At 41.1% G+C, this 14,873-nt stretch overlaps 3 protein-coding genes across 3 annotated transcripts; 2 read left to right on the forward strand and 1 right to left on the reverse strand.

Annotated features, from left to right (window-relative positions):
• Positions 1-107: 107 nt before the first annotated feature.
• On the reverse strand, positions 108-1,702 carry bbln (bublin coiled coil protein). Its single transcript, XM_084572305.1, has 2 exons — positions 1,349-1,702; positions 108-845 (listed from the first exon to the last, which is right to left on the reverse strand). Exons 1-2 carry the CDS (start codon positions 1,425-1,427, stop codon positions 586-588), a joined length of 339 nt encoding a protein of 112 aa, XP_084428431.1. The 5' UTR covers positions 1,428-1,702; the 3' UTR covers positions 108-585.
• A 414-nt stretch (positions 1,703-2,116) lies between these two features.
• surf2 (surfeit 2) lies at positions 2,117-4,550 on the forward strand. The gene is made up of 6 exons (XM_084571715.1): positions 2,117-2,522; positions 2,718-2,869; positions 3,005-3,108; positions 3,477-3,662; positions 3,905-4,038; positions 4,178-4,550. Exons 1-6 carry the CDS (start codon positions 2,448-2,450, stop codon positions 4,265-4,267), a joined length of 741 nt encoding a protein of 246 aa, XP_084427841.1. The 5' UTR covers positions 2,117-2,447; the 3' UTR covers positions 4,268-4,550.
• Positions 4,551-6,254: 1,704 nt separating this feature from the next.
• On the forward strand, positions 6,255-13,689 carry surf4 (surfeit 4). Its single transcript, XM_084572917.1, has 6 exons — positions 6,255-6,471; positions 8,811-8,997; positions 9,973-10,049; positions 10,134-10,177; positions 10,514-10,700; positions 12,333-13,689. Exons 1-6 carry the CDS (start codon positions 6,424-6,426, stop codon positions 12,597-12,599), a joined length of 810 nt encoding a protein of 269 aa, XP_084429043.1. The 5' UTR covers positions 6,255-6,423; the 3' UTR covers positions 12,600-13,689.
• Positions 13,690-14,873: the final 1,184 nt, after the last annotated feature.

Consider the following 14,873-nt stretch of genomic DNA (forward strand, 5'->3'; position numbering starts at 1 on the left):
CTTCCGATCCTTAACGAAACAGCAGCGTAGGGGCTGCAGATGAAACGTTACGACACACTGGTAGACATCAGGAATGTTGCTGTATTTAAATTTGGGGATAATACGAGTAATTACAGACTACATACAGACTCAACATTAAATAGATCCAGGGTAAAGGCAGAAACACATTAGGGAGTTCAACTGTAACTTGCTCATGTGCAACTAAGTTACATCAAACATTTGATTTTTAAGCTGAAAATCTCAACAACTCGTTGTTTGATAAAGAGCTGCAGCTTTTTCTTTCATTACCTTTTCACACATTTGACTTCACAAGTCTGTGATGGAATGCTTTGTAACTGAAGTCCAACAAACCTGCGCAGGAGCAAAACATCGTCACAGCTCACACGAGGAGAAAAAGTGGACTGAGTTCAGCGATATAAGAGATGCAGGATATCACTACCGCACACATGTCTGCTGATGGGGTCGCAAATTCACTGAAGAACCAGGCAGGCATGGAGTATGCAGATCGAGAGTCAAATCTGACAGACAGCGATCAGGAGTACTTTCATAAATACATCTATCACTGCTGTATGTTGAACTCCTGATCTACACGCTCTTGTCACTCATTTGTGAGCCCTCATTATCCTTGCCTGTGTCCTCCTTGCTGGGTGAGGGGGAGTCCCCGTCTGCAGGACACTGCTCCTCCTGCGTCTGAGAGCCAAGCAGCTGGGCCCTGAACTCCATCCGGGCTTGCCGATTTGACTCCATCAGGTCATGCATTTTGCCATTGAGAGAGTCGTTCCGCTCCTCCAGGTCATCGAGATAGGAGTTGATCTGATCCAGCATCGAGTTGATGGAGGCGTACTCTGGGGATAAGCAGAAAGCAGAAATTAGTTTGTTCAGTCACTTGATTAAAAGATTTCGCAATTGCAATACAAGACGTTGTTATTTATGATTAATGCTGTGAAGAAAAATAAATAAAAACATTGACTTCAGTCACTGATATAAAGTCTGGGAGCAACCACAGAAAATTAACAACCAGTGCAACCTTTAAAGCAGCCTATACCAGTAGCTCTCTGTTGCTTTGGTGGTCTAAACTTCCTATTTCTACAACATTAATAAGGATGTGAACATTTAAGATGAAAAGCAGAAAAATCTAATCTATACGGATTTTCCTGGGGCAGATAAACAAAAGAGCTACATTCAATATTTGAATGACAAAACTTTCTCGTGGTTTGTAGGTTTATACTTAATAAACTGACCAGAAATCACTAAAACCAGCCCACTGGGTTTAGTTTTAGCTCTGACTTCCTCTTTTACTTTAGTATTAGTTAGCATCGGTTACCATGAGTGGAAACATGTTCATTACCTTCATCGCCAAATTCATCTTCGTCGTTGATAATACCATCGTCAATAGACATGTTTGGGTCTCCATTTGGTCCAGACATTATTTCATATGTTTATGTTGTCACACTAAGGTTAGCTGGGGTTTCCTGTTGTGTAGCTAGGCTAGCCAGCTAGCTAACTAGCATTAGTAAATGTCCTCTACAAGGAACTGTTTACACTCAATAAAACTAATGACAAGTTCTCTGTCTAATGTCTCGTTTGACGTTATTGCCAGAGGGTCTGGATTAATCCACAGCTCACTGAAGGAAGTCTTAGAAAGAGCTAGTTAGCTATCTTGACATCTACCGACATTGGCAGACGTCAAATTATTTATTTACTGGACCAATGCATTGTGGGGGAAATGTGGGCGGGGCTTTGTGTCAAACAAAGATGACTCACTCTGTGCAAATTATGCGTTTACCCTGGGTAAAATGTAGTTCAATACAACATCATAAGATATTTGTAAAGTTGTTTTAGGTAAACGTGGCTACTGGCCATTTTTGGGCATGGACCAGTCTTTTAATTTAACCATTTCCGCAGCTTATTTGTCGACCAGTTTTATGGTTTCACAAATTACGATCGAAGTGGTCGCTCTTTATATTCTTTTACTCTTTGAGCCGTCCGGTGCCAGTCAGCTGACACTGCTAGCACCTGACTTAAGCCAATTAACGTTTATTTTTACACTGCAGCAGTAGTATTTACACGGACGCTACATATATTAAAATACACTAATGTGCATGTGCTGTAGTATCAAATCTGTTGCCTACATTTTACATGTTAATCACGTTTCTTTAGTTTGTTTAATCGACCTTCCTGCTTGCACCGCTGAAATCCCCCACCTTTACTTTGTTTGTTCGTATTAATTTAATCAAAGGGTGGAGTGTGATGAATGCCTTGATGATGGGTGAATAGTTGAGCTTTATCTTTTCCTCTAAGCTGAACCTCCCTTACTTTGATCAGTGGATGGCGCCTAGATCGTGCAACAGAGTCTGCGCAGTCAACCCACGTGTAGACAGCTTCCTGTTTAGGGGGGGAGGTCTGATCAACACACTAAACAACCTGTTTTGAAGTGCTTTTAAACTATGGACGAATTACCTTCGGACCTCAGAGCATTCCTTCTTAATCACCCTTTTCTTCAGCTCACAGATGGCAAAAAGGTTAGCGAGCCAATTACCACGCTTGGCACGAAACACATGTGATCGCACAGTGTGATGCTAGCCGTTGCTAATTTACCACATGAGTCTGATACTACGAGGTTGGGATGGCTGGAGTTGATAGTGCAGCAACGCTAAACCACTCATTTAACATCAAATGTGCACCAACTGTCTGACCCAAATGTTTTTTATTTTCAGATCAAATGCACTTTGAATGGTCATGAGTTTCCTTGCAACCTGGCGGAGCTGCAGAAGTTCACCCACGGGAAGAAATATGAGAAACTGAGTGCTGCAGCAGAGTTCAACTACAGCCAGTATGAGCCACACATTGTACCCAGCACAAAGCAACCGTAAGAACATGTTTGTCTGTATATTGTCTATTTGCAAGAGAAAAGTCACCCGTTAAAAAAAAAAAAAAAACTAAATCTGAGATACTAAACTACGCTCTCTAACATGTTTCCTAATATTTCTTGTCTGTTTTCTAGCAAGCAGCTCTTCTGTAAGCTGACTCTCAGACATCTCAACCGGCAGCCGCACCATGTCTTAAGACACGTCAATGGGAAACGGTTCAAGAAGGCCCTTTCTAAATGTCAGTGCGTCTCTTGTCTACGTGCATGCCTGTTGAGCTCTCTGGCAACGTTAAGAGACTTTTACTGTGTTACGTCTCGTTCAGGAAAGAAATCTGTCTGATGTATCAGTTGATAAGTATGCATTTCCGTGGTGTTATTTCTCTGCTGAACACACTGACTCTTTTGCAGGGCTCACAAGTGTGCAGAGTGCATTATATTAGAAATACCAATGTCTCAGATTCATACATAAATATCTGTTGCTGCTCATTGTTTACTCAAAAGATGAAACTGATTCTATACTGTCGGGCTGGGATATATAGCAGATATGAGCTGTTGTGCAATTCACACAGTCGGCCTGACTGATGAAATGTCTGCTGTGTCCCTTTAGATGAAGAGTGTGTGCAGCAGGGGACTGAATTTGTTCCAGTCAGACTGAAACAGAAAAGGCCCAAGAACATCGGAGAGGAGGTCGGTCATGGGAAGGCGTCGAAACATTCACACAACATGTGGGAGCCTTCATCCAGTGGCGAGGAGCACAGTGACTCAGAAGACAGCATGAGCGACCTCTACCCTTGTCAGTATTCATTATGCACACACTGTAGATTTGTTAGTCGATTTTAGTAGGCTAATAAAAGTCCATAAAAGTCCAATACTAACCAGTGGATTTAGTGTTTACCAAACACAGTTTATGAGAGGAATGAATAATAATTAAGTGTGTAGATGAGTTGGTGTTTAGTCTCAGTGTAAACACTGTGCAGATGGTCAAACACACTAGCACCGTACTCACAGTGCTTTAACACTCATTTGTTTCCACAGCCTCCATTTTCACTTTAAAAAACACAGCAGAAGAAAATATGGAAGGTGAGGGTGACAAGGAGGAAGATGACTTCCAAACAGATGAGGATGAAGAAATGGAGGTGGAAAAGCAGGTGGTGCAGAAACGCAAAAAGGTCCGTCTTTGAAATCACATGTTTCTGACTGAGTCGGCGTTACACGAAGTTGCACAAATTAGAGTTTGTTTTTGTGGAATTTACGAGTTTTTCCATGACAGATGTTGATGCTTTTTTTTTTTCTTTTTACGTCTTTCAGGCCCAGGGTGGCGGCTTTCAGAAGAAATTCAGAAAGAACAACTGGAAATCAGGACGCAAGAAACAAGGAAAAGTGCAAAATGGAAAGTAAAATTGTGACACCATCTCTATACAGTATTTTTATACCTGGTTATTTGTCAGGGCGCAATGCTGACATCCAGTTTGGAGCGTTATTCCTGTGTCTAAGGCAGCCTGAGCTTCATCAGCCTGACATCCCATCACCAAGGATGATTTTTTTTCCAACAAGGCTGCATTACATGACATGGAAAATGTATTTGTGGCGGTTAACAGATCATTTGGACTGGATAAGTTGTGTTTTCTGTATTGCAATCAAGTGCACTAGTATAAAATACAACACTGTTTGGATTTGCAAACCTTGTCTGTCTCTGTTCAAACACGATCGTCAACTGTTAGACGACACTTATTTCAAATGAGGATGATCATTTTTAAATTTCAGGATATTTTTTATAGACTATTGTACGCTGTAAAGCTACAGTCTTTTTACGTATTCCACAAAGAAAATCATTTTTGTCTGACGAACTATTTTCCTGTTATTAATTTAATATTATTTTAACCTGAGAGGGCTCAGATTTTTTCTAATACAGTGGACTAAAATGGACTTAAAAGATTTGTAGGGAAAGTTTTTGCCTAAATATTTTCACGTGGTGCCTTAACAGACGTTTTAACTAAGCATGGACGCACTAACCAGCAGTTCTGCTTTAATAATGATTAAACACTGTTGTGAAATTATGTGTGGGTATTTTAACATGTTGAACGGCATACCTCAATATGCAGTTAGCACAAATTATTTGACGTGACAGCCTCTTATGTCCGGGAGCCATCATTCTTCTTGTCTGCCTCCATGAATCAGTTGCTTCTCCATCAGTTTTATGGTTTGACATCATTCAACAAAGGGTGCTGCTGATTCTCATTGTCAGCCATCAGATTTTTCTGGCATCGACTTGCAGACTATAATCAATGTCATTCAGCCCCACATTTACTGTCATTTGGAGATGGCGTGGCTGTCCATCTCAGCCATGTAAATAAGAGCCAATATTAATAGTCAGCTAAAGGCAAAGTCTTTGATAAATAATAACAAAATTGAGTGATGTGAGCACTGTGGACGTGTGAGGTGTAACGCCACACGGAACATGAAGAGAAGAAGAATAGGTTAAGAAAATGATGCCAACCAGATTTCAACCCAACTGAACACGCGTGGAAGATTATATATTGCTCTCGACCACCGTCATAAACGATCAAATCCACCAAATGAGAGAATATCTTTTTGTCGGGATCGTGTTGGCCCATGCAGTAGTGTAAATGCCTATGACAGTGTATGGTGACTGATCGCTGTATTATACAGCACACTGTACAATATGCTCCAAAGCAGCAGCAAGACTGCATTTATTTTTTTTAATTAGTGTGTGTGCGTATGTTTAGCAGTTTTTTAAGTAATTTTTTTCACTTTTTTCTTTAAAATTTTATTCATTAATGACACATTTTTAAAATCAAACACTTATGCATATTTATTTTTGCAACTTTTTATTAATTTATCCACATTTTTGCTATTAAAAATAATTTAAGCATATTTATTTTTTACAATTTTATTAATTAATATAAGCATATTTTTGTTTTTAAGTGATTCATTTGTGTATTTTGCACTCTTTTATTCATTATTTAATGCTAAGGTTTGGAAAATTGTGTTAATTAATGCCTATTTTAAAGTTATTGTATCATGTATGTATGTATTCATTATTATTATTTTTATTAGTAGCAGTAGTAGTAGTGAACTCAGTATATCGTATTTGTATAATTAGACAAACATTATTGATTTTAACTGGCAAGTGCATATCTGTCACAAAAAAAAACTGCAACCATCTTTGAAATACCTTCCTTAAAAAAGCGGAACACGATCCTGTCTATCAGTTTGTGATAGAGATGCTTGTTGACATGTGTATAACCCAGTAAACAATGCTGGTTTAGCCGTGTCAAGCCCCTGGAAGGATCAGTATACGTGGCATACAGCGGTTGCAGTACCATGTAGGGGGGCTCCGGTCTCGCTCGTCAAAATCGCGGGGCATTGTGGGGCGGAGGCGGCCTTTCTCTTGCGTCCAGGCGAACGGGTAAACCTTCAAGTAAATAACGTTAACGGGAGGGAGGAACAGTTGGAGCGCAGCCTGCCAGAGAACCCAACACAACCGAACTGTGTTGCGCTGAAAACACAACAAACTGTGATATTACACGAATATGGGGCAGGAGGACATAATGAGCACGGCCGAAGACGTGGCAGACCAGGTAACTTCAATTTCTTTTCAGCACGACACTTGACAAACGGTAGCCGCTGTTAGCATGCTAGCTGCTAACTATAGTTTGCTGAGAATGAAGTAGCGCAGCGCTCCTGCGCGTTTCTTCCAGCGTTTTGACGGTTTTAATTGTCGTTCGTACAAGTCGAGAGTAGGCTTTTGGCGTGACAGTGGGGCTGAGTCGTGTTTTAATTTGAAATAGCAACGCTTGGGATGTCAGGTCTTGTCATGTGTCTCCAAGTGGGTCCGATAGCATGATTCATTCACTCCGACAAAATGAAACTGGAGTCTGGCGGTGGATAATTTTTTACTTATTCTTAGGTGACACGATTTGTTTGTTAATTCATCATACCAGCTAGCTGAATCAAAGCCAGCCAAGGCAGTCAGAGCCAGCCTGCAGTTGTGAAATCGCTCAGATTAGCTGGCAAGGTATTGACTAACACTTATTAGTCGTAATGTGCATTTGCTAATTGCTTAGCATTGCAGACGGTTGCATAAAATTGAGAAATTTCCTACAAGGAGTATCTACATGTGGCCTTGTCAGAGCTTCCCCATCATCCAGCTCACCCTAAAAACCGGCCCTGCCCTCTTCTTCTTCTTCTTATTTTTTATTGCTCATGCTTCTATTGCACACCTGTTTTTGACTTTCTCCTTTATTTGTATTGGCGTCATGGTCTATAAGAGGTGAGCTGTAGAGTAAAGCTCAGATTTCAGGTCAGCCTGTGACCCATATCGGTGTGTAGACTGTGTATTCTCTGTAGCTTGTCTGCTAGAAGTTTTTTTTCTCTGCAGAAGAGGGTGTCAGTATGTTTGTGAACTTCCTGAGCTGAACTCATACAGGCACACATACCAGAAGCTGCACGACTTCCCTAATCCAATAACACCTGATTGATTTATGCTCTCCCCTCACGAGGGTTTTATTACACGTGAAGAGGACACAGAAATATGTGCAACAGTTGGTTTGTTTGCTCTTTGATGGGCTCCCCGAAGCCCCCGAGGGCCACATCGCTCCCTGATGAGTTCTGAGCCAGCATTTAGACATAACACTTCAGAATGGTCTATTTCTAGGCTGTTGCAGCAACCTTGAGCTTGTTCGGATTGGCTCCCAAGTTCGCCCATTCATGTCCCTCACAGCAGTCATAGTGGGAGTTGGTGGACGCTGATAGGCTGCGCAGGTCGGACTGTGCTGATGTGGACTGCCGAAGGGGTGGAGCGAGGGGCCGGTCGTGGCTTTTCTATGTGTCACTGTTAGTATCTGAATATCAGTTTGAGATAGGGAGCTACTGGATAATTGAGTTTGTTTTAATATTCGTCAGTTTGTTTTCTAAGAAACTGCCTTTTGGGGTTTTGAGAAAGAGCCACATCCTGTTAGTGTCTTGAGACGCATTGGGTTGAAATCACATGCATTCACTTGCCTGTTCACTATTAGGTACACTAGTGAAAGCTAATGAGTCCTGCACTATTTCATTTCATTTTGGAGGTCGGGGTTCACAGATCAAATGACAGAAACACTCGTAGGTTAATGCCACCACAAACTACATCCTCCAAAATGATCATGCAGTTGAATTATCACCTTCCCTGCACTGCTTCAATGTAAGCTGAGCATTATAACAGTCATGAAAGGGAATGTAGTGCAGACGTGTTATACTGGAATGCATTCGTTTTACTAGTGTACCTAATGTTTTGGCAAGTGAGTGTAGTTTGCCGCTTGGGTTTCTGAGTTCAGTGACAGTCCCCTAACATGATCAGCTAGAATGTATTTGTTTCGCGTGGAGCATAACCCGTTCACTTCTTATTAATTATTTAGTTGTTTTAATAGAGAATTAGAGACCGTAAAATGTTCAGCAGGCATGTTGAAATTGTAGACTATATGACTAGTCAAAAAAAAGTGTACCTATTTTGAGCGTACTATGTTCCAGTTACATGCTGAAGCAGGAGAAGAAGAAAAAAAACTAAAAACTTGCTCCACAGGTAGGAAACATAACTACCAGTGCTTCAGGAACTGGTGTGCTACTTTACGAGGGAGTCCATATGTTTGTAGCAACCAGGCTTCTTTTAAGGAAAGGCTGCTTTAATGACTAGTGTTGTTTACTTAGTGTGACGGCCTGATAACTACCTTAGTTAATGACATTGTAAATAGTAATTAGTTGGAACTCTGACGCTTTCTTTTCTTCACAGTTTTGACAGTGCAACTGTCAGCAGATGAGTGTTTTATGGTGCTTTACGGCTTGGGGACACACTTTGCCATTGTCGTTTCTTAGTTTTTCTGTTGTGAGCGTGCCCCGTAACACACATATCTCTTTCTTGCCATTTGTCCGCCCTGCTTCCTAGTTCCTGCGGGTGACCAAACAGTACCTGCCCCACCTGGCACGCCTGTGTCTCATCAGCACCTTCCTCGAAGACGGGATCCGCATGTGGTTCCAGTGGAATGAGCAGAGAGACTACATCGAGGCTACCTGGAGCTGTGGCTACTTCCTGGCTACGTGCTTTGTGCTGCTTAACCTCGTCGGACAGCTGGGTGAGTGAACGGGAAGCGGTGCATGGCCAGTTTTAGGTCAGAAGATTACATCTAATAGTTATTTTTTTTTTTTGTTGAGTAGTTCCCTTTATGTAGGCAAGCCAAAAGCAGCAAGTGCATACTGTCAGTTTCTAATTTAGTTAAACCCAAGAGATGCGCCACAAAACTTCCTTCATGAATGATTCAGAGGTGTTGATTCAACTATATCCTCTTTTAGAGGCTGCAGTTTGGTGCTGATGAATGCAGATGTCTTTCTATAATGCAACACACGTTATAAAAGAATAACTTAATGAAGAACCATTGTTTGACTGCAGTAGTTTTACCAAATATTCACTTGCACAAGTCTAGTTCTTTGAAAGGTGTCTGCAGCAAATCAAACATAGGCAACTTCTGTGAAATAAAAATACAAAATCTTACAGATAATAGAGACTGTTGAAGGAAGCCAACCGCTAGCCCACATGTCCGCAGAGTAGTTTGACACCACAGCAGATGCAGAAAGGAGGAGATTGGCCTAGATAGCAGAATGAAGGAATCAGCTGAACTCGATTCAGATATTCTCTCTATGTGCCATCATGTCAATCACGCACCACGACTCTTAATTTTATTCAAACCTTATGTGAATAAGGATGATATGAAACATCAGTGACCACACGCTCTTTCCGTCGAGGCAGCTAATGGAGCTAGTGGTCGGACTTTGGTCCACACGATGTAAATCCATGGACCCTTCCTGCTGCCACATATTTTGCTTGCCAAATGAAACGGTCATATTTTAAGGCAGATGAAGCAGCATCCAAAACTCATCGTCTCAGTCCTCTTCATGAGCCTGAAACTACACAACAAGATGTGTTGAAATATGGAGACAGCTGAAAAAGTATGATAAATTCAGATAACATGGCAAGTAATAGCGTCTGATGAAATCTGAGTGTTGTAGCCTCGACACCTGTAACACTTTCTTTAATATCTTTGTCCTTACAGGTGGCTGTGTCCTCATCCTGAGTAGAAATTTTGTACAGTATGCCTGCTTTGGGTTATTTGGCATCATAGCGCTACAGGTGAGAACGATCGTGCTGTATTCATTTATTTACTGTAAACAAACTATAACCCGTTGAGTCTGATTTTGTTTGTTTTTTCTCCAGACTGTTGCATACAGCATTTTATGGGACCTCAAATTTTTGATGAGGTAGGTGTCACCCGTAAATCATTCAGATTATGGCAACTGTAATGTGCTCGTAGTGGCAGTATGTCAGAAAGCGTCTGTATTTGCATACAACACCTACATTTAGTGTAATTACTGTGGACGAGACCTGTGATTTATTTAAACACCGACTGGCTGGGTGAATCATCAGCCACTGTCGAAATCTGTTAAATACAGTCCTACGTTAACTTTTAATTCATGTCCTGATGGTTGTTAGGACAGAATATAAGGCCGTGTATTAGCTCTGCAATAAACAAATTGATTTTCCGCTTGTCTGCACTGCACTGTGTAAAGCTAACCATCCACTTCATCGTCCCTTAGAAACCTTGCCCTTGGCGGTGGTCTGCTCCTGCTGTTGGCCGAGTCTCGTTCGGAAGGAAAGAGCATGTTCGCCGGAGTCCCCTCCATGGGAGAGAGCTCGCCGAAGCAGTACATGCAGCTGGGCGGCCGAGTGCTTCTAGTGCTCATGTTCATGACCCTGTTACACTTTGACTCCAACTTCTTCTCTGTGAGTTCTTCCACTTGGTCATACAGATAAACCTCCTGTCAGTAAAACATGTCACACCACATTTGATCAGACACAGACAAAATCTAGATCGAGATCAAACTGCCCGTGTCAGGAGCAGAAGAAGGCAAAGATTCACAAGCATTTAAGTAGCATACGGGCGGTTTTGTGAATACAAAGGAATTAAGCCCACGGTGAGCAGCCTTAGTTTTTCTGGTGTGTCCCGTGCCGTAGGCATTAGTCAGACAGAGTTGATTCTTGGTGATGGATCACTCTGGTTGGTTGTTCAGCCTAAAGAAGAAATATGACGTTCATAGGGCACACAGAAGTTTTTATTTTGTTTTGCATCTTCATCTCATCTGAACATTCAAATTCAATTTTAATAATAACACGACTATCTAGAATGAATAATCTTTATCCTGCCGGCTGATAGTAACTCAACCGGTTTCCTGTAACAGTTATTTTCTTTAATGCATGCGTGGAACACATCACAGTCGGCCTTCTTTGTTAACAGTTCTTCGTTCGGTTTGGTTCAGTGTGTTGACTGTGACTGTGTGTTTACTGTTGGTAAAACTAGTTTATGAACTTAAACTGGAGTTTGAGAGGCAGCCACTGAAAAGCAATGAGCTGCGATGAAACTGAAACCCACGAGTCAAACATGAAAACATGAATCTTTAGGGAGAAAAAAAGAAACAAGATACTGTTGAAAGTTTAAGTTAAAATTTATTGCTAAACTTAGTCCACATAAAGCTATGTACATTTTAAAACACTCGTTCCATGTGGGAATTATTTGTGTCCATACTTGCGGACTGTGTGGACAAATTATAAACGTTAGACGTTCGAACAGAATAAAACCAAAATGTTTAATTTTCAATATTGTTATTCAATAAATGTTTCTATGCATTTACTTCACTGCCTTTCTATTTAAATGGCAGATGACTTGAAACCAGTGGTTGTCAAGTACGATTTTATTTTAAATTCATTTTAAACAAACAAATCTTGATCTAAGGGCGGAACAGCGGTCTGGTGGTTAGCACTGATGGCTCACAGCAAGAAGGTTCTGGGTTCGATTCCATATGTTCTCCACGCGTCTACGTGGGTTCTCTCCGGGTAGTCCAGCTTCCTCCCACTGTCCAAAGACATGCTGGTTAGGTCCATTGGTGATTCTAAATTGGCCGTAGGTGTGAGTGTGAATGGTTGTCTGTCTCTCTGAGTTAGCCCTGTGATAGACTCGCGACCTGTCCAAGGTGTACCCCGCCTCTCGCCCGATGACAGCTGGGATAGGCTCCAGCACAGGACAATTGGTTACAGAAAGTGAATGAATGAATGAATGAATCTTGATCTAAATGAAACTGCCTGAATGAACTGACTGAAGCCCAGTATGTGTAATAGAAAGTGGCTGGCAAACATCTTAATTATGACAGATGTGTTGAGAACAACAGGCTGCTATCATAAATTACTGCAAAATATTTTAATGTAGCTCATAAAAAATGACATTCCATTTTCATTAAATAACAGGACTAGGCCACTCACTTATTTTTCTGTAGATTATATTGTCTGTGTAGAGTTGCTCCATTTTGACAAGTTAAAGCACAAACTGCAGTCCCTCACTCTGCGTTGTACCTGTTTCCACAGATCCTACAGAACATGGTGGGGACTGCTCTCATCATCCTGGTGGCCATCGGCTTCAAAACCAAGCTAGCGGCACTGACCCTCGTCGTGTGGCTCCTGGCTATCAATGTCTACTTCAACGCTTTCTGGACCATCCCCGCCTACAAGCCCATGCACGACTTCCTGAAGTACGACTTCTTCCAGACGACCTCGGTCATCGGCGGCCTGCTGTTGGTGGTGGCGCTCGGGCCCGGCGGAGTGTCCATGGATGAGAAGAAGAAGGAGTGGTAGGCAAAGGAGGGGTGAAAGTGAGAGGATATTGCACAGCACCACTAACTTCCCCCACCGACCGGGACACAAAGACCCTCCCTCATCTCCAGTTCATTTTTTTTATTTGGCCAAATCCAGAGAGACCACCACATCAGCCATCAACGGACAAGTCCTTTCTATTGTCTATTTTTTTTTTTAGTTGTTCATCGTAATGCCAGGTTGCTTCAAAGCGGTTCTTGTACGTCTGTCTTTTCAGGACAGCAAGAATAAAAATGTCCATGTGTATTTCAAAAGTGCAAGGAAAGCAATTATTAGATGATAGGTGGAAGAGAAGATTTATTTGTTCTGTGTGCAGAAGAAGAATGAAAGTAATTCATTGTATTTTACGGGTGTTAACGCTGTAAGCTATCACAGATTGACTTTCGTATTTTTTTCAATAAAACCGGCAAATTGGATGGAGTGTAGCTGCAGGGTTCAACGTGGATGCTGATCTCGATTGGATCTCGATGTGTCTCAGACTCGATGCTGAGACCTTGGGCACTGATTTAATAACGTCTCGGCTTCTCCCCTCCTTTAATTTTTCTCTCCGGCACTGTAGTCTCTTTTACATCTGTACACTTTCAGTCTCAGCTGACTGACAACTCTTGTTCACAGGGGAATCGAATCTGGACGTGTACATTATATACTAAGTGGTGGAGTGCAGTCATGCTTGATTGAAAATTTCAACACAGTTATTAGCTCCAGGACTTGTTATTGGGCACTTTGTACTGTACGTCTTTGGCAAAATGCCTCTCTAGTGAACTGTATATGATCGGGGATAATAAGGGGAGGGGGAGGCAGTTCAACATTTGTGAAGCATCATATTCTGCGATCTAGAAAAGCAAAGAGGACTAAGCAGAGTCACCAGACACCTGGACTTTGTCTTTGCTCAGTGTTTTTTTGCGCTGTGTAAGAAAATCTTAAAAAAAAAGAAAAAAAAAAGAAAAAAATTCTGTGTATTGATTTTCAGAAGTTTATATTGTATTTTTGATCATTTGTTTTTGTTTTTTTGTTTTTGTTTTTTTTGATTTAGGAAGTTCATGGCGAAGAAATAAATATTCAAAAATATGAAGTCACTGGCTCAGTCATAGTTTTTAATGGGGACTGAAAGATTTGCAGTATAGAATATGCTTTTTGAGGACCATTAGAATATCACAGCTTCAGAAAATATTAATGAATGAAAAACGTTTGTGAAGATTCTCAGTCATCCAGGTCATGGCATAGCCCAGTGGTTTTCAAAGTGGGGGCCGCCAGGGGGCGCTAGGGGGGCCTCTGACAATTGGAGGGAAGAAAATAAATTGCAAAAATAAAAAATATAATTAATTATTTTTAATCATTATAAAATATAATCAAACTAAATTTTAAATCATTATCATAAAATAGAATTATTAATAGTATCATATCGAAATGTTATTTGCCATGCTCATCTTTCTGATTTCCTGCCAGTCAAAACATCGTTCATGACCTCATGTATAGACCTGGCGGTTTGTGCCATTTATCAAGCTGCTTTGCTCCTCAAGCTAGCACGTAGCTAGCGCAAAATGGACAGGTTTTTGACAAGAAAGAGACCGAAGGAACAGACCAACAGTCCTGCTGTGGAGGACACTGCTGCAAAAAAATCTAAGAACTCCTGGCCAACTAAAATCAGAAAATATGAGGCAGCACTTATGCTAAACAAATGTAATAGTCATTGAATAAAGTAACTGAGTAAAGTTATTGAATAAAGTAAGAAAAAACATTATAAAAGATGATGTTTCTTTAAATATTTTGTAGCATTGTCTGTGGGTTTGCAAAGGGGGTCCTCGGCCAGAAGCTAATGCTGTTTGGGGGGTCTTGGCATGGAAAAGTTTGGGAACCCCTGGCATAGCCAATAAACATTATGCCGCTCATCCAAGTAGCTTCTTCAGTTCTGAACGGCTAGTGGGGAATTTAGGTTTTTATTAGGAGCATCTGTAAGGGATATGTATTTGTAACTCACATAGGGTCAGCTTCCAATTAGTTATACTCTAATGACCCATGAATGTCCAGAAACTTCACATTAATGCTGTGAATAGGGGTGAAACCAATAAAAAGTCGTTTTGCCATACTGAATTAATTCTGGTGCTCCATCAGCCAACCTTCACTTAAAACGGTTTGAGACTTTGAGGAAATACTGACATCTAATGGACGAAGAGGTTACTGCAATGGATTCTAATGATCCACAACATAAAAACCACCAAATGGTGAAGTGCATAAGATTAATGATCTCATTACAAT

Source organism: Chelon labrosus (genome assembly GCF_963514085.1).
Source record: "Chelon labrosus genome assembly, chromosome: 22".
Taxonomy (NCBI): domain Eukaryota; kingdom Metazoa; phylum Chordata; class Actinopteri; order Mugiliformes; family Mugilidae; genus Chelon; species Chelon labrosus.

What these genes read in the sequence shown, in the direction of transcription:
- bbln (XM_084572305.1), bottom strand. Translation starts at nt 1,427, where the DNA reads ATGTCTGGACCAAATGGAGACCCAAACATGTCTATTGACGATGGTATT. An exon ending in AGATGAATTTGGCGATGAAG is followed by an intron (nt 846 to 1,348) that starts GTAATGAACATG and finishes GCTTATCCCCAG; the next exon opens with AGTACGCCTCCATCAACTCG.
- surf4 (XM_084572917.1), top strand. Translation starts at nt 6,424, where the DNA reads ATGGGGCAGGAGGACATAATGAGCACGGCCGAAGACGTGGCAGACCAG. An exon ending in TAACCTCGTCGGACAGCTGG is followed by an intron (nt 8,998 to 9,972) that starts GTGAGTGAACGG and finishes TTGTCCTTACAG; the next exon opens with GTGGCTGTGTCCTCATCCTG. An exon ending in TTGGCATCATAGCGCTACAG is followed by an intron (nt 10,050 to 10,133) that starts GTGAGAACGATC and finishes TTTTTTCTCCAG; the next exon opens with ACTGTTGCATACAGCATTTT.
- surf2 (XM_084571715.1), top strand. Translation starts at nt 2,448, where the DNA reads ATGGACGAATTACCTTCGGACCTCAGAGCATTCCTTCTTAATCACCCT. An exon ending in AGCTCACAGATGGCAAAAAG is followed by an intron (nt 2,523 to 2,717) that starts GTTAGCGAGCCA and finishes TTTTATTTTCAG; the next exon opens with ATCAAATGCACTTTGAATGG. An exon ending in TGGTGCAGAAACGCAAAAAG is followed by an intron (nt 4,039 to 4,177) that starts GTCCGTCTTTGA and finishes TACGTCTTTCAG; the next exon opens with GCCCAGGGTGGCGGCTTTCA.